The sequence below is a fragment of the Canis lupus genome, chromosome 26, assembly GCF_048164855.1.
Source record: "Canis lupus baileyi chromosome 26, mCanLup2.hap1, whole genome shotgun sequence".
NCBI classification, from domain to species: domain Eukaryota; kingdom Metazoa; phylum Chordata; class Mammalia; order Carnivora; family Canidae; genus Canis; species Canis lupus.
In genome coordinates, this window is record NC_132863.1 from 8,264,851 (window position 1) to 8,280,900 (window position 16,050).

At 40.2% G+C, this 16,050-nt stretch overlaps 1 protein-coding gene and 2 long non-coding RNA genes across 7 annotated transcripts; 1 reads left to right on the plus strand and 2 right to left on the minus strand.

Moving 5' to 3' along the window:
* Nucleotides 1-971: 971 nt before the first annotated feature.
* SNRPB2 (small nuclear ribonucleoprotein polypeptide B2) lies at nucleotides 972-12,746 on the minus strand. Of its 5 annotated transcripts, XM_072799987.1 has the most exons (9): nucleotides 12,611-12,746; nucleotides 12,054-12,212; nucleotides 11,034-11,332; nucleotides 10,094-10,183; nucleotides 9,546-9,718; nucleotides 5,567-5,707; nucleotides 3,325-3,375; nucleotides 1,797-1,885; nucleotides 972-1,340 (listed from the first exon to the last, which is right to left on the minus strand). In XM_072799987.1, exons 3-9 carry the CDS (start codon nucleotides 11,110-11,112, stop codon nucleotides 1,181-1,183), a joined length of 783 nt encoding a protein of 260 aa, XP_072656088.1. In that variant the 5' UTR covers nucleotides 11,113-11,332; nucleotides 12,054-12,212; nucleotides 12,611-12,746; the 3' UTR covers nucleotides 972-1,180. The 5 variants fall into 5 exon arrangements, with proteins under 5 accessions (XP_072656088.1, XP_072656091.1, XP_072656087.1 ...); XM_072799990.1 differs by lacking the exons at nucleotides 12,054-12,212; nucleotides 12,611-12,746 and adding an exon at nucleotides 11,604-11,814 and having other exon boundaries at nucleotides 11,038-11,332; XM_072799986.1 differs by lacking the exons at nucleotides 12,054-12,212; nucleotides 12,611-12,746 and adding an exon at nucleotides 11,604-11,813.
* LOC140618040 (uncharacterized) lies at nucleotides 12,463-13,850 on the plus strand. The gene is made up of 2 exons (XR_012018180.1): nucleotides 12,463-12,700; nucleotides 13,504-13,850. It is a non-coding gene; the product is annotated as an uncharacterized lncRNA (long non-coding RNA).
* On the minus strand, nucleotides 13,481-15,464 carry LOC140618039 (uncharacterized). Its single transcript, XR_012018179.1, has 3 exons — nucleotides 15,125-15,464; nucleotides 15,004-15,036; nucleotides 13,481-13,780 (listed from the first exon to the last, which is right to left on the minus strand). It is a non-coding gene; the product is annotated as an uncharacterized lncRNA (long non-coding RNA).
* Nucleotides 15,465-16,050: the final 586 nt, after the last annotated feature.

Sequence of the window (16,050 nt, forward strand, 5' to 3'; positions counted from 1 at the left end):
TGAAATCTTTTCAGAGACAAGGTAAGGACAGTCCCTGAGAGTAAGGAAGTAGAAAATGCAATAGCCAACTGGCATTGCTCTATCATCCCAAGAGCACAGTCCTCTTTCTAGTAATTAATACATTTTACAGGAGTATATGAACTTGACAACTAAGTTAAAGTTATACAAGTAAGAGTCAGATTCTAAATGTGGCAGCTTTAGGGAAAAAAAACTATTTTGCTTTTTCCTCCTTATGTATTCATAAGAGTGATGGGACAAAAATCTACATTAGTCTAAAAGTAGTCTTCCCATTAAGTATACAATGAATAAATTCAAACTTCTGTTCAAGGAAATACTGAAACAGAAAAATGATCAATTTACTGTACATGCAAAAAATTGTCCATTTCTAAAGATGCCTGAATCATAGCCTTAGGTATAAATTAAAATTTAGATACTGCCCAGGTCTCATTTCCCCCTAACACCTAGGGCATTGTTTTTACCAGTAATACAACTCAAAAAAAAAAGGAAAAAAAAAGAAAAACCACCACCACCAAAAACAACAACAAAAAACCCTCCAGGGTAGTAGTTTATTTGAATAAAAAAATTAAATAACTACAGAAAATGTAATCAAGAGCTTGATCTAATTCTCTTTTATTACAAAGATTCAAAGGGGGCACATGGTGGGCTCAGTACGTTAAGCATCTGATTTTGACTAAGGTCATGATCCCAGGGTCCTGGGATGGAGCCCTACATTGGGCTCCCTGCTCAGCAAGAACTCTGCTTGAGGATTCGCTCTCTCCCTCTCCGTTTGTCTCTCCCCCCTCCCCATGCTCTCTAATAAATAAAATCTTAAAAAAAAAAATGTTTCTGCCATTAGCTGCTCCAAAATAATACTAGGAAAGCATCTTATTAGTTTTATATATCTTAAGAGGTGCTCTAGTCTAGCATAAACATTTGGTGATAGGACGATGGAATAAATGTAGAATTATGTATAGAATACGAATAAAAGTTTATTGTACAAAATTGAGGCCTTCATATTTCATAGCTCAATAAGGCTAAACAAAAACTAAGTTATTTTTTAAAATTCACAAGAATTTCTTTCACTCACCCACATCCCAACTATTAAAATGGCCTGACCAAATGTTATCAAGACAAACACTTTAAATAACACCAAGTCCTTTAAAGACAACTATGCCATATGTTATTTTTTGGCATATGTGATCTTCATGGCATGGGACGGTGTGATTTTAAATCCCTGTAAAGCATCCCTGGCAGCTCCAGCCTGTCCATCATTTTCAAATTCAACAAAAGCAATGTCATGCCTTCCGGGTACCAAACGTACTTCTTTGAAGCCCGGAAACCTATAAGAGGAGAAATAATTTATATATGTAAATATATAAAGGATATCAAATACATAAGTGTCTATTCTGTGTTTAAATTTGTTAAACAACTTTCTGATACCAGTCTAGGAAAAGTATCATATCCTACCAAGAATCCTGAATAGGGTGAAAGAGTCTAAAATATAAATAATACCATGAAAAAAATGTAGGTATAAGCTAGTTCAATCTTGTCATTGTATCTAAGCTTTATTTCTTGTTTAAATAATTCTAATTGGTAAGTAAAACATCAGAGGTAATTTAGCTTTTTATTTGCTAAATCTGCAGATTGGCTTCAACTCACATGATTAATCCCAGACCAAATCAAGGAACCTATAGGAATTACTGCTGTGTGATACACAAACGGATTTAACCCACACAGGTGCTATTTGTCCTGTTGGGAGGCTTTCACAACACAGACTGGTTTCTGAAAAAACTTACTGATTAAACAGCATAGACAACATCATCTCATTAGTCTCTTCTGGTAAATTGTTGAGGAATAAAATATAGTTTGGAGGGTAATCAGGGACCTATTATAAAGAAAAAAGGCAGTTAGCTTTTAAGTATAAAAAGTATAGTAAGCCATTTAGCTCTTATATTAAAATCTGAACTTCAGAGAGCGACATTCCAGTTTATTAAGGACTATGAAATCGTAGCACTACATCAAACACTAAAGTCGAAAAGCAAGGACACCAGAGAAATAAACATAAACTGAACAGTAACTCAGCAGACACTCAAATCACCTGATACAAATCTGGACAATTACAAAACTAATTAACTTGAAAGTATTTAATAGCATTTAAAACAATATTTAAGTTTTAAGCATCAGGAGTCAGTTGTAATGGGAGAACTCTGTCAGCTGGGTTACATAACTGAAAGATCCTAACAAAACTAGAGAAGGCAGCAGCATCGCCCATATTCAGCTGGTTACCTGAATAATAACACTCAGATTTCAATCCTCTGCATTATTGTTTACAGTCTCCCAGCATTTAACAAAATTTGGAACTACCATTTAAAGCCACTACTTGGTGACTTTTAACCTTTTCTCCAAGTAAATGAGATATACAGAGCATCTAGTTATACCCAAATAAGTAGAAACAAACATTATCAGATGTTAAACTAATTATTTGATATCCTGACCTGGGATCATGTGGAACTATAGGGACAGGGTCGTCCTGTACCTAAGAGGCTCTCTGTCTTTCATAAAGAGAAAAGATGATGTGTTAAAAATAACATAAGGCTTAGAGAATTAAGTGCTAGCATTTGTAAACTATACTATAATTGCTGAAAGATTCCAAAGGAGGAAAAGGTAGATCATTAGGAAAATACACATAAATTGAAATTCTTCAAATTGAAGAAGGAAAGCTCTGAGGTGCAAGGAATTCTCTGGCCTTAAGGATCTTGTCGAGCATCCCAGGAACCAAGAGGAACCACTAAATCTTTCTCCTTGAGGCCTTGAGCAAGGAGATTTGCTAAGAGATTTCTAAAAACTCTATATAAAGAGACATATATTTGTTCTCAGAAACCAGATCAATGGTAGTTATAAAACAACGCTGCTCTATTAGAAAAGATGGTTCACTGCTTTAAGCAAACCGGTATGGAAAGAGAGCACGTCGACCTGGCCAATTCCCCCCACCTGTGCATCTGTAAAGCCCTGGGCTTTGCAGGTACTTTAGGGAAAATAAAAATGTTCACTCCCTGCCTTCACAGAGTTCAAAATCTGTCATTTTGATTCCATCACTGAAACATTATGGAAAGCAAGGAACAGAGTCAGGTTTCATTTTTCCCTCCCTCAAAAAAATTAAAATGCTTTGAAAAGTGAGTTTTTATATTAAAGTGTAATATAATTTAATGTCTTATATAAGGAATTATTTTCAGTTTTTGGTGACAATACAAGTTGTTGTATATTATTCTCACTGGTTTATAATTTTATTTTAAAAAGCAAGCACCACATAGATACAAAGATTACCTGAGGATTTGGTGTTGAATTTCCTTGGGTATTTGCTGCATTTGGTGTTCCCTAAAAAAAAATAGAAAAGAGTTAAGGTTTCTGATTGCTCTAAAAAAGCAGGTTTATAATTTTAATAACTGCATAAAAATAACATTAATTTTTAAAAGACCAACAAAATGGGAGAAGATATTTGCAAATGACATAACCGATAAAGGGTTAAGTATCCAAAGTATATTACAAACAGGTAAGACACCCAAAGAACACACAATCCAACTAAAAATGGACAGAAGACATGAAGACATTTCTCCAAAGACATACAGATGGCCAAAAGACACAAGAAAAGATGACAAACATTACCCATCATCAGGCAAATGCAAATCAAAACTACAATGAGGTGTCACCACACACCTGTCAGAATGGCTAAAATCAGAAACATAAGAAACCATAAGCGTTGGGGAGAATGTAGAGGAAAAGGAACCTCATGCACTGTTGGTGGGAAACCAAACTGGTCCAGCCACTGTGGAAAACAGTATGGAGGGTCCCTAAAATATTAAAAATAGAACTACCTTATGATCCAGTAACTGCACTACTGAATGTTTAACCAAAGAATACAAAAACACTAATTCTAAAGGATGTATGCACCCTTAAGTTTATAACAGCATTATTTACAATAGCCACCCAAGTGTCCATCGATAGATAATCACTATGGAGAGTTATTCAGCCATTAAAAAAAAGAGAGAGAGAAAAAGAAATCTTGTCTTTTGCAAAAACATGGATGGAACTAGGGGGTATAATGCTGGTGAAATAAGTCAGAGACAAATACCATACGACTTCACTTATATATGGAATTTAAGAAAACCAACAAACAAAGGAAAAACAGAAAGAAAGAGAGAGACAAACCAAGAAACAGACCCTTAACTACAGAGAGCAAACTGATGGTTACCAGATAGGAGACGGTAGGAGGATGAGTCAAATAGGTGTGAGGGATTAAGGAGGGCACTTATTGTGATGAGCATGAAGTAATGTACAGGACTGTTGAACCACTATACTGTACACCTGAAACTAATGTTAACACTTATGCTAACTATAGTGGAATTAAAATAAAAAACTTAAAAAAAAATATTATTTTTGAAAGATTTCTTATTCCTTTTTATTTTACATTAAGAATTTACATCGTTACTGACAAACTTTTTCAGTTAATTTTGAAAGATCTCATCTAAATTTTAAAGACTGTGTCATAAAATTTAACCTGTAATCTCTAAAATTATGGAGAAATACATAAAACTATAATATGCAAATATAAAATTATAGAGAAATATATATACAAAACACAAGAACCAGTCTCTTTTTTTTAAACAATTAGACAAAAGTCAAATTTTTGAACTGGATTTCTAACCACTTTCAATCCAGAAGTAGCTATTTTTTGGATGATAATTTCACTGTTACCTGTTATTTTATTTTTTAATTTTTTTTTTTAATTTATTTATGATAGTCACACAGAGAGAGAGAGAGAGAGAGGCAGAGACATAGGCAGAGGGAGAAGCAGGCTCCACGCACCGGGAGCCTGACGTGGGATTCGATCCCGGGTCTCCAGGATCATGCCCTGGGCCAAAGTCAGGCGCCAAACCGCTGCGCCACCCAGGGATTCCCTGTTACCTGTTATTTTAAATTAGATTTTTAAATTTCTGAATTTTCAAAGAAAGCAGCTTTGTGTGTAGCACTCAAAATTAAAGATAATACCTACAACATTATTTACGGGCAGTAGAACTTGAGAAATAAGCCTGAAGATATTAATACATATTTTGAAGAATGATGGAACTAAAAGGTTATACAGATTCAAATAAAACTGTTTAATATAGATCTGCATATATAAAAGTTTATATTTTAATTTGGTGATTAAATATAAATATTGGAATTTTCTTTTCTTTTCAAGGTTTTATTTATTAATCGTGAGAGACACAGAGAGAGCGGCAGAGACACAGGCAGAGGAGAAGCAGGCTCCATGCAGGGAGCCCAACGTGGGACTCGATCCCGGGTCTCCAGGATCACACCCTGGGCCAAAGGCAGCGCTAAACTGCTCAGCCACCCGGGCTGCCCAGTATTGGAATTTTTGAACTCCACCGATTCCAGCTTCTTACAAGTGCACCTTTTAAACAAACACACATAGGACACACACCTCAAAGACCATTCCTAAGTGGAAAACAGACATCTCCATCATGTTCTTAACACCAACAAACCAAGGAACTTTTGTCCATCTCACCTGACCAGGCTTTTTGCTTGCAGTGGTTGCAGTCTGTTCCACAGTTTTTGCTTTTTTCTTTTCCTTCTTCTTTTCTTTGTCAGCAAAAGTGCCACGCATTTTAGATATTATATCCGAATCTGTTTTTGCATACTGGATTCGCTGTTTTAATTATATGGAGACAGGTTACTATTCATTATGCTGAAGGCTGTTTACACTCTTCATTAATATTTCAAATTTCATTACACAAATACACGACAAGCTGGTTTTAAACATATCCCTAAGGAAATCTGTCAAATACACTGAGCACCAAATGAAAATAAATTGTGCTATGCTTATTAGAAGAAAACCCATAGATTCTCATATGGGAAAAATAGAACTTTGAAACATCTGCACCAATGTTGCTCTCAATTTCATAAAATAGAAAAATGCACGGGAAAGTTGTCTACTCTTTAGTATGGACGCTCAATGAGAGTCAAGATGTACTGATCAGTTGTGGAATGTATCATACGGAATTTATTATTTCCACAGTTAAACTACTAAAGAGTCAGAATGATTTTCCTCTGAACCCCATCTATAATTTGTAAATGCAATGACTAATAGTGGCAACAACTTAAACTTTAAAAAGCTTTGAAAAGAAACAAAGGATGGCATTGCAGCTAGTGCAACCAGGCCAGCTGCTGCTTCTTCCTGCCAGCCAGAAGGAACAGTATGCCAGGATAAACTTTAGCGTGCATCCGAACTTCACGGAGAGCTTGTAAGACTGCAGATTCTGATGCAGGTCCGAGTGAAGCCTGAGATTCTGTAATTCTAACAAGCAGAAAGTGGATGGTGGAACCTATACCATGGCCCTGGTCTAAAGCATTATTACACAGCTAGATTCAAGCACCCATCCCCAAATTTTTGCTAGGAGTTAAACTATTTTCTAGGGTGTATCTATTTGCAAACTGCAACTTCCATTTCTAGGAAGCATTTCTTCTCTGGAGCTGAATGAGCTGAAACAATCTCTCTGGATCATATCAAAACACAAGAGTCCTACAAATTACTATCTAAAATTGCCTTACAGAATATGAATTTCCTCTCAGTCTGAAAGGAAAGAAGTGACCTTCTAAAGTAGCATGGGTTTGAAAGCAGTAAATCTGTCAAAACCAAAAGTAAGTCTTTCTCTTCAGCTAGAGATGAGTGTACTGGGGAAACAGAGAGGAGCATGCTGTCCTTCACATCAATACCCAAAGCTCAGTACCCCTGGCTGCCCTGGACTGCTATACCATACGGTCCCTAAGTGGACTTACCCCTGCAAGCAACTGCTGGTTTTACATGTCACCATCTGACCAGAAGGAACAGACTTAGATTAATTCTGACTTGGTCCCAAGGACTCCCTCTCATCTCCCTTATGTCTTCAACCTTCTCCCTGACCTGAACAGATCTTAAGTGATCTGTCCTTAACACACAGTCACTTGTGAAAATCTCTGATCTCAATCATCATTCTTAAATGGCTGATCCACACTACTGGTTCTGAACCCCAGGTGATTTTGCCCACAGGGGATAACTAGTGCTATTGAATGGAGATGCTCTGGGTTGTTATGCTACTGGCATGTGGTAGTGACCAGGGATGCTATTAAACACTACAATGAACAAGACGGCCCCCTACAACAAGAATTATTCAGGTCAAAATGTCAAAAGTACCAATGCTGAAAAAACGTGGTCTAGACTAAACACCCATAAGGGATAAAAAAAAGTACACTCGCAGCTTAGAAAAGGAGCAAGGCTTACATTTATGTCAAAGGTTTCATAACAGGAAGGTGGTTCTATATTACTAAGGTGTTTTTGGCATTAAAAAAAAAAAAACAAATATCCTTGATAACTTTGTTATAACTTTGTTATAAGTTCCAAGTTATAGAAAATTTTGCTTGTTTCTGATCTGGTATGTTGGGAGTTAAAACATAAGAGCAACTAACCACCTAAATAAACACAAAACAAGACAGCTCAGAGAATATTCTTCCTCCTCTTCCAGGATGCTGGAAATTTGGCAGTATCTGCTATCTTCCTGAAGGCAGAAAATGGAACTCAAAAATACTTTCAATGCATTATCAGTCTATTGGACTTTTTCCATTGATTTAAAATAATTAGTTGGCAAAGTGAAGCCAGCAGCAAACACAGCAAACAATCTCTAGCTTTCCTTTATCTGAGAAACAGGCACATTCAAACTTGTCATTTCAACTCAACAAAACAACCCTAAAATCCTCTACAGGAAATCGTTCCTCCGTATTAACATAATTTTAAATTTAAACTAAAACCCAGTCTTATGTTCCTGCCAACTGCAATCTCCATTATGCCTTTTCTTCGTACTTACTAAGACAGACAAACTGGTTTCAGAAAACTCCAACTTATTAAAAAGAGTGCATGTAGGCCTTCCGCACAGCTGGTACCCATCAGATGGGAAGTGATGGGAAAAAGGGAATTGGATAGAAAAGGAAAAGAAAACTTGCTCCAGTAACAGAGAAAAAGTGCCCACTCCCGAACTAAACAATGTGCTATATATAAAGGTCCTCCAACCACTGACCACAGCAACACTGCCTGTTTTTGTAAATTAGGTCTTGCTAATTTGATCTTGCTAAAACAGCCACAATGATTCATTTACACACACCTATGGCTGCTTTTGCTGTCATAAAGGCAGAGTTAAACAGCTGCAGGAGAGATCATTTGGCTCACAAAGCCTAAAATACCATTTGGCCCTTTAGGACAGATTGCCAACTCCTAGTTTCAAGGTGGGGGAAAACCATAATACTGGGTGTCAGGTTAGCTTTCAAGGCCTTGTACTGCCATAGGTTATATTATTATAATCTCGTCTGGCAATTAACCTTGCTGAGCCTAATTCTTCATTTCTAAAAAAAAAAGGGTTTAGATCAGTTATCGCCACTACACTCCAGCCAGCCCACGGCTTGTTTTTGTATGGTCTATAAATCAAGGACTTTTTTTTCTTTTTTTAAACACTTTTAAAGAGTTGTTAACAACATGCACAGACACAAGAATATGCGACAGAAACTGTACGTGGACCACAAAGCCTCAAATATTTACTACCCAGTCCTATATAGTTTTTGCTGACCTCTGAATTAGCTCAAGGACAGCCAATTTGCTTACATTTTATAGGTAGTGAAAGATGAACACAGGCAAACAGCCAGTTAATGGCAGAATCAGAATGAGGATGCACAGCCTGGGAAACTGCGCCCGTGGCTCGCTCTTCAAGGTTTCTTCTCATCCCAAGTCTCAGGAAAAAGCACTAGGAATCCATAACCAAGGTACCCCGTACTCACAGATGTAGAACCCCTTGCTCTACACGGTTTCCACCCTAATCCAATCTTCTACCATCTCTGCCTACACCAATGGCTTCCTGAGTTCCCAAGTGCCCCAGCCTTTCCATAATCCAGTCTTCACCCAGCAGCTAAATGTGAATCTCACTATGTCATTCCTGAGATTAAAATTTTCTATGCATAACTATTTCAATGCTGCTCATTGTTTATTCGTCAATAAAACCTATGAATTTAAAACTATGAATTTTTCTTAGATCACTGCTTTTTCTAGGCCACACGGCTTCTGATATGTGGTATTTCACTATGCGATTTTCTGAAACTTCAAACTGATTTCCTCTTTGACCCATAATTTCTGTGTTTTGTATTGTTTTACAAGTTTACAAAGATTTCTTTTCAATCTTCTGAGTTAACTTCTAGTTCCTGAGATGAGAATATTGCCTATACTGCCACTATTTTTTAAACATCGTATACTTCAATATATTTTGCTATTGCCTATCTGAACTAACATAAACTAGTGAATTATAAACTCTACAACTTTTCTATAAACCCAAATGTGTAAATAAAAAAATAAACCTAAACTTGCTTTAACACTTAATTAAAAGCAAAAAGAAATGGCCAAAGTTTCAAGTGTGTATCTACAAACTTAACATATTATTAATAGTGATCAAACCAAAATAATATCATCTTACCATTGGTTTGCCATAAAATGGAAATCCTTGTAACTGTCTCAAGGCATTTGTGGATGAGCCCAGTTCCTTAAAAATAACAAAGGCTTGCCCCCTCATCTTCATGGTCTTTAAAGCTACAATATCTACCACATGGCCAAACTGAGAAAACAGGGCGTATAGGGATCTCTTCAATTCTGAGCAAAAATAGAGGGGAAAACAATTTATTTGTGAAAGAAACGACAGATTTCTTTATACAATGACACTGCACCAAGGGCCCCCCACCATACTTATTTATACAAAGTTACATATTTTAATAAAATCACATTATACTATCTAATTTTAAGTTGTTTCAAACCATTTTATCTATGAGTGAAAACATATTCACCAGATTTTCAGTCCCTATTTTTGTTTTTAAAAAGCCTTAAAATCCTCACAAAAAAGGAAGAAGATATTATTTCAGGTACTGACAAAGATTACTACATCAGAAGTTTTCAAGCAGCACAATTTTTAAGATGCTAGTAATTAAATGCACTTTGGTTGTAAACAAATGTTTTTTTAAAAGCACTTACCTTCTTTTTTAATTTTGTCATTCATATTGTTAATGTAAATTGTATGATTTGGTCTGATATCCATGTTTGCAGTTAAACTGTTCAAATTGCCTAAAAAGACAGTAAATACTGTTATAAGCAGAGCATTCACACACACTATGTAAGGATACAACACAGGGATCTACACAATTTCCTTTCAATCCCAAATGTCAGAAAATTCCAGTTTGTCAGTAGTCTTTAAAACCTCTCCAGCACTTGCTACCCCTCCTTCTTAAACAAAACAGTTCTCAGGTTCAAAACATGGGTGGAGCCCAAGTACCTAGGCAGATTTTAATAACATTATTTCATCCAATACATTTATTTTCATATTTATTTTTCACTTGCAACAAGCAATAGTTTCTTCACCTGCCTAACAAAATAACGTTTTTAATGAAATTATTTAATTCACTTATTTTTTTAGGTAGGCGGAACCCACCTTGGGGCTTGAACTCACCACCCTGAGATCAAGATCTGAGCTGAGATCCCAGAGTCCAATGCTTAACCCACTGGGCCACCCAGGTGCCCCATTTAATGAAATTATTTTAAAATGCCGTCTTTGGATTTTAAGAAAAATGAGAAACAAACTAGCAAATCTGCGCCCAGTAAAAATCACTAAGACAGACTATTAACGAAGTTTACCAAGCAATACTTAACGGGTCCGCACTTAGAAAGTGTTTTCACCCCTACTAGATTTACAGACACCATCACCAGCTGTCCTGACTCTAAGGTCAACTCTAACCCACTTGAAATCATGGGGCTCAGATAGAGCGGTACTGCATGCCGGTTAGAGCTCCGATTCTAGTACCGACCTCATCTGAATTCAAATGCTATCTATGTTTATTCCTAGCAGCTTGACAGCGGGCAAGTTCCTTAAACTCTCAGGCCCAAAGCTGTAAAATGGGGCTGGTTTCACAGCATTTACCTACTAGAACTCGGAGACAAAATGACAGGCGTCGCAGCAAAGCTCTCACATGGGCAGTGAGCACTTGGAGTAGCGGCATCAACGGCTAGTGGAGGGCCTCAGCTAGTAAACAGCAGGGCTGGGCATTCCGCCCTCGTCTCTTCGTCGTTTGCACTTTTCTTGCACACACACACTTTGCTGTTTCATTTTTCACCTTGTTTTTAGTTGCAAACCGTGACTCTGCTTTATTTGCTTGGGTGCCCCACATATTCCTTCATTTCACCATTTTAAACCCACCGTCTGTGAAGAGTATAGAAAACCTACAGGGGGGCGGCGCGGCTGGCTCAGAGGTTTAGTTAGCGGCTGCCTTCCGCCCAGGGCGTGACCCTAGAGACCTGAGATGAGTCCCACGTCGGCTCCCGGCATGAAGCCTCCTCCTCCCTCTCTCTCTGTGTCTCTCATGAATACAGAAATAAAATTTTTTTTTTTTTTAAAAAAAGGAAACCCATAGGGAAGAAGCCTACAGGTCGGCACTGCATTTGTTCGGGAACAAGGGAAAGGTAACGCTTCTCAGGCTTGCGACCCTCTTACCTGAAACCTGGAAAGGCTGGGGTCACGGAAACAAGCGCAATGTCAAACCGAAGGCCGGGTTCCCAACGGGGAGGCTCTGAAAGACCTCGCGCGAGGTTCAACGGCGGTGTGCACTGGGTGAAGGGCACCTGGAGCCAAGGGGCCTCCTGCCTCTCCAGCCACAGGCACGGCCGGCCGAAGCCCCAGGACGCGGCCACGCGGCCAGCTACCCCGCCCCGCCCCGCCCCACTGGAGACAAGACTTCTGAATCCCAGGGCCTCACAGGACCCGCGCGTCGGTTTCCGACTCCCCCCACCGTCTCGCCAACCCTCCGCGAACCCAGGAGGGGACGCCTGCAGCCCCGCCACCGGCCGCGTCCACTCCCTGATCCCACGAGCGGGCGTCAGGCCGAGGGGCGGCCGGCCACCAGGGGAGCGGAAACAGAGAACCGGAGAACGCGTCCCGACTCACCGGAGGCCTGCGCCGGTCCCGGGCGAACCGAAGGCCGGAAACGGAGCCACTACCGGAAGTTACGCTCCACGCGCCTCAATCGAGCGCCGGCAAGCCGAGCAGTCGAGCTCAGAGTCGATCGATGCGCTCCCGCTCCAGGGGCGGCAGCTGGGAATCTCCCTGCGCATGCGCGGGCGGGAGGGGTGGCTGGGGACTGGGAAGAAGCTTACGCGGGCGCCCGGGGTCCTGCCGCGGGGGGGGGGGGGGGGGGCGGTGACTCCTTAGCGAGCCGCGACGTCGTGCCCCCGTACCCCGCACGAAGGAAAGACCCGGTGTAGTTTTGCAGGCGGCTCCTCCTGCCAGCCGCGCGGGAAGTTCGTGGGCTTCGCCCTCCTCAGGGCTCGGGGGCCGCGGGGCTGACTTCCCTTTGCGAGCGGCGGGGGCTGAGCTGACCCCGGGCCGGCTCCGGTGCGGCCTCCCCCGCGCTCACCCGCCCACCCGCCGCGGGAACCACCTCCCGAGCACAGAGCGCCCGAGCCCCCTGCTGCACTCGCTGGGTGGAGGGAAAAGCTCCTTACCAGCCTCCCCATCTTCGCGCCCCGCAAAATGCCCAGAGTGTTCCAGGATGATACGAGTTGTTGATGCTTCACTAAATGGGAATCCGAGAAGTACGTGCAGTCATTCCTCTACTCCCCAAATGCGTGTGAAGTAGCATCTGCGGTATGGGACGGCTGTTCTAAGCCAAGGGGAATCTAAGCCCGAGTCTTCTGATAGACTTTTTTTGAAAACGAAATTTATTTCACTAGCAGAGAAGTGGATTTAGTGGGGAATGGCAGGGAATTGTAACCTTCAAGACAAGCAAGGTACAGTCAGACCATTGGTGAACCCCACAAACACAGCCAGGGAAAGTTATCTTTCTGGAGCAGAAGGAGGAAATTGGAAGGGGTCGTTCTGAAGGACAATCCACTGGAAAAAAGCAAGATCTCGGGGTGATGAGGGTTGCTCATCGGCTGACCGGCAGAGCTCATGAATTCCTTGGAGGAGATGCGGTGTGCATCTTTTTTCTGCCGGGCCCTGTAAGTGAGGATCCTTCACCAGCGGGGATTCTGTAGTTTGGTCTGTAATCGGAGTTTGTGACTGGCAGTTCCTCCTGTCATTGACATTGAGTGGTACTCCCCTCTCTAACCTCCCCAGTCCACTTTAGTGAGGTTTCTCTTTATTAATTTTCCTACTTCTCCTTAAGTACTCTCTCGGAGCCTCCTCTCCTCATCTGTAAACTAAGGATCATAGTAGTACCTCCTTTTGGAGCTGTTGTGAGGATTAAGTGAGCTAGCTAGATGTAAAGTGGTGAACACACTGTCGGACACAAAATAAATGTTTTATGTTATATCTAAATTCTGGTTATGATTTGTACATATGAATGAAGGAGCCGAATAGGTTGGGTTTTTAAATGGGGATTTTTATTTTTAAGATTTTATTTACTTATTCATGAGAGACACAGAGGGAGAGGAAGAGACACAGGCAGAGGGAGAAGCAGGCTCCATGCAGGGAGCCCAACGTGGGACTTGATGCCTGGACCTGGGATCACGCTCTAAGAGGAAGGCAGACGTTCAACCCCTGAGCCACCCAGGCGTCCTGGGGATTTTTATTTTTTAAAAGATCACCTGCCCGCCTTGCCACCCTTGGAGGGGCTGGCACACGTGGCTCCTAATGGGGAGACACAGCCCCCAATAAACCAGCCTCTCCCCCTGAAAAAAAAATAAAAATAAAAGATCACCTGAAGTTGCAACAACTTGAAAATAATGTACGCTTCTTAAAGGTGGAGATTTCTGTCTACTTTGTTCACTCAAGTACCCTAAGTAACTGATACTCAATAAACATGTATTGAATGAGTGAATGAAGCTTCATGGAAAATTAGGCAGCACTAAACAAATGTGATAGTCTACAAAGATGCACTTAAGTGTAGGACATGATGATACACAATCACAGAAAAGCATTATTTTCATATGTATATTAGAAGAAATGTAAGTAGTTCTGTCTTAGTTAAGGAAATATGAGTGAATATAAAGGGCATATTCTTAACACATTAAAAGAGAATATAAACTAAATAAAATGAAAATAATTTCTGAATAACAAAGGAAGAGCTGCCTTGCACATTACTATGGGCATCTGAACAATTAATTCATTCCGTTTAATGCTACTGAAGATGACCAAACTATTTCTCTGAAAATAAGCTATAACCTGACAGTATTATGCAACTGTTTCTGGCCAAGAACTCATCATAACTATTGAAAGAGAATGAGGTAGGACTTTGCAAAGATGAGAAGAAAATACCACAGAAAACACAGAGAGCTAAAGACAGACTATGCAGCACGTTTCATTAACAACTAAATAACAGCTACTATACATTACTCCGTAAGAAAGAAATCATCTAATGCCAACTCAGTGACAATGATTTGCAGGCTATTTCCCAGGTTCTTTTAAAAAGAATTAGTGCATTTTGCCTGTCCTTGGGCAGTTGCTCTGGGCTTTCCGATAGCCTATTAAGGGTCCTCCATAGTTTCCTGAATGATTTTGAGAAACCAGTAATTGAAAACAGGAGTGAGAAAGGAATGACGGGGAGAGAGGAGCTTTTCTGGTTTTGTGAGAAGCCTTGCCTGGCCTGGTTTATAGAACTATGTTAAGAGCATTAGAATATCTAAACCTTGGTCAGATGTATTATAAGGCAGCTGAGGCTGGACACCTGGTTCCTGGACCTACTTTAAAAGCATAAGCAGAACTATAGTTGCGTTAGTTGCGTTATTAACTCAGCTCCACGTTCCATTTTGTTCCCTACTTATTTATCTTTTCTGTGCCTCTTATTAACCATTAACTTTGCTGTTTCCACTCCCACCCCCTGTTTACCCACTGATTGTAGTAACCCAACGGGGACCCTATGATGCTAACATTTGTATTGAACTTAACTGCTTACCTGATTGCCAGGTCCCAAAGGGGGCTTCATTGTCTGAAAGAAGGCATATCTCCAGATTGTTTCAAGGCCCCACCCCCTGGTCAAGTTTTCAAGAAACCTTCACCCTCCTCTGTGTACTCACCTCCTTCCCCAAGCATACAAAAGCTGTCCCTGGGCTCAACAGTACAAGGCAGCTTTGGGAATGGTCCCCTGCCTTCTCCTTGGGCTGCCCTTCTGATAACAAAGCTCTCCTTGCTTCAGAGTTGGTGTCTCAGACATCGGCTGGCTGCGCATCAGGTGCCTGGACCAGTTTGAGTTCTGTATCACAACTGTCATTCCTTTAGAGCTAAATTCACCTCTTGAGGGTCAGATCAGGAATCAGTGTCAAAATCTTACATGATTTTCTAAAATAGTAGAAGAGCAAATGGTATTCCTCGGAGTTCTGCTCAGTCTAGTCTCTCACGTTCCAGTTAAGCAACATGATTTACGTTCCTGTGGAACAGGTTTTTTATCAAACCAAACCCAGAGGCAGCGCTATAACACCTTAGCCAGGCTTTACGTGTCTACTAATGATGAAATTCACTTATTTTAGCAGTAGCAGAAGAATGTCTACAAACAATTGGGAATAAAACTGTGTCAAGACATCTAACTTACAAGGATGATAACTGAGGTGTCTCTTAGTGACTCAGAATACACAAATATTTACTTACCTTATCTGTACATGTTTTATGTCTCTCATTAAATGTTTTCAGGGTCTTGCTGCAGTAGTTCTGAGATGAAGCCATGTTTACAGGAAAATGCATCATAAAACTGGTGGATATATTTTAGCTTATTTATGTGAGATGGAGCCAAAAGGTGTACCACGATTTGTTCGTAGCTTCTTTCTCTCCCCAGGTGGCGATTATATTAAGAAATTTATGTAGAGTGAAATTATTTTCACAACAAGCATTAAACAAACCCAGACATTATTGTTGAGTACTAAATTAGGTTTACCTTTTCCTAGCTGGTTGAGATTGTTTGCTAAAACTTCCTAAAAAGCACCCCACCTTTGCAATTTGGGGAGGAAAT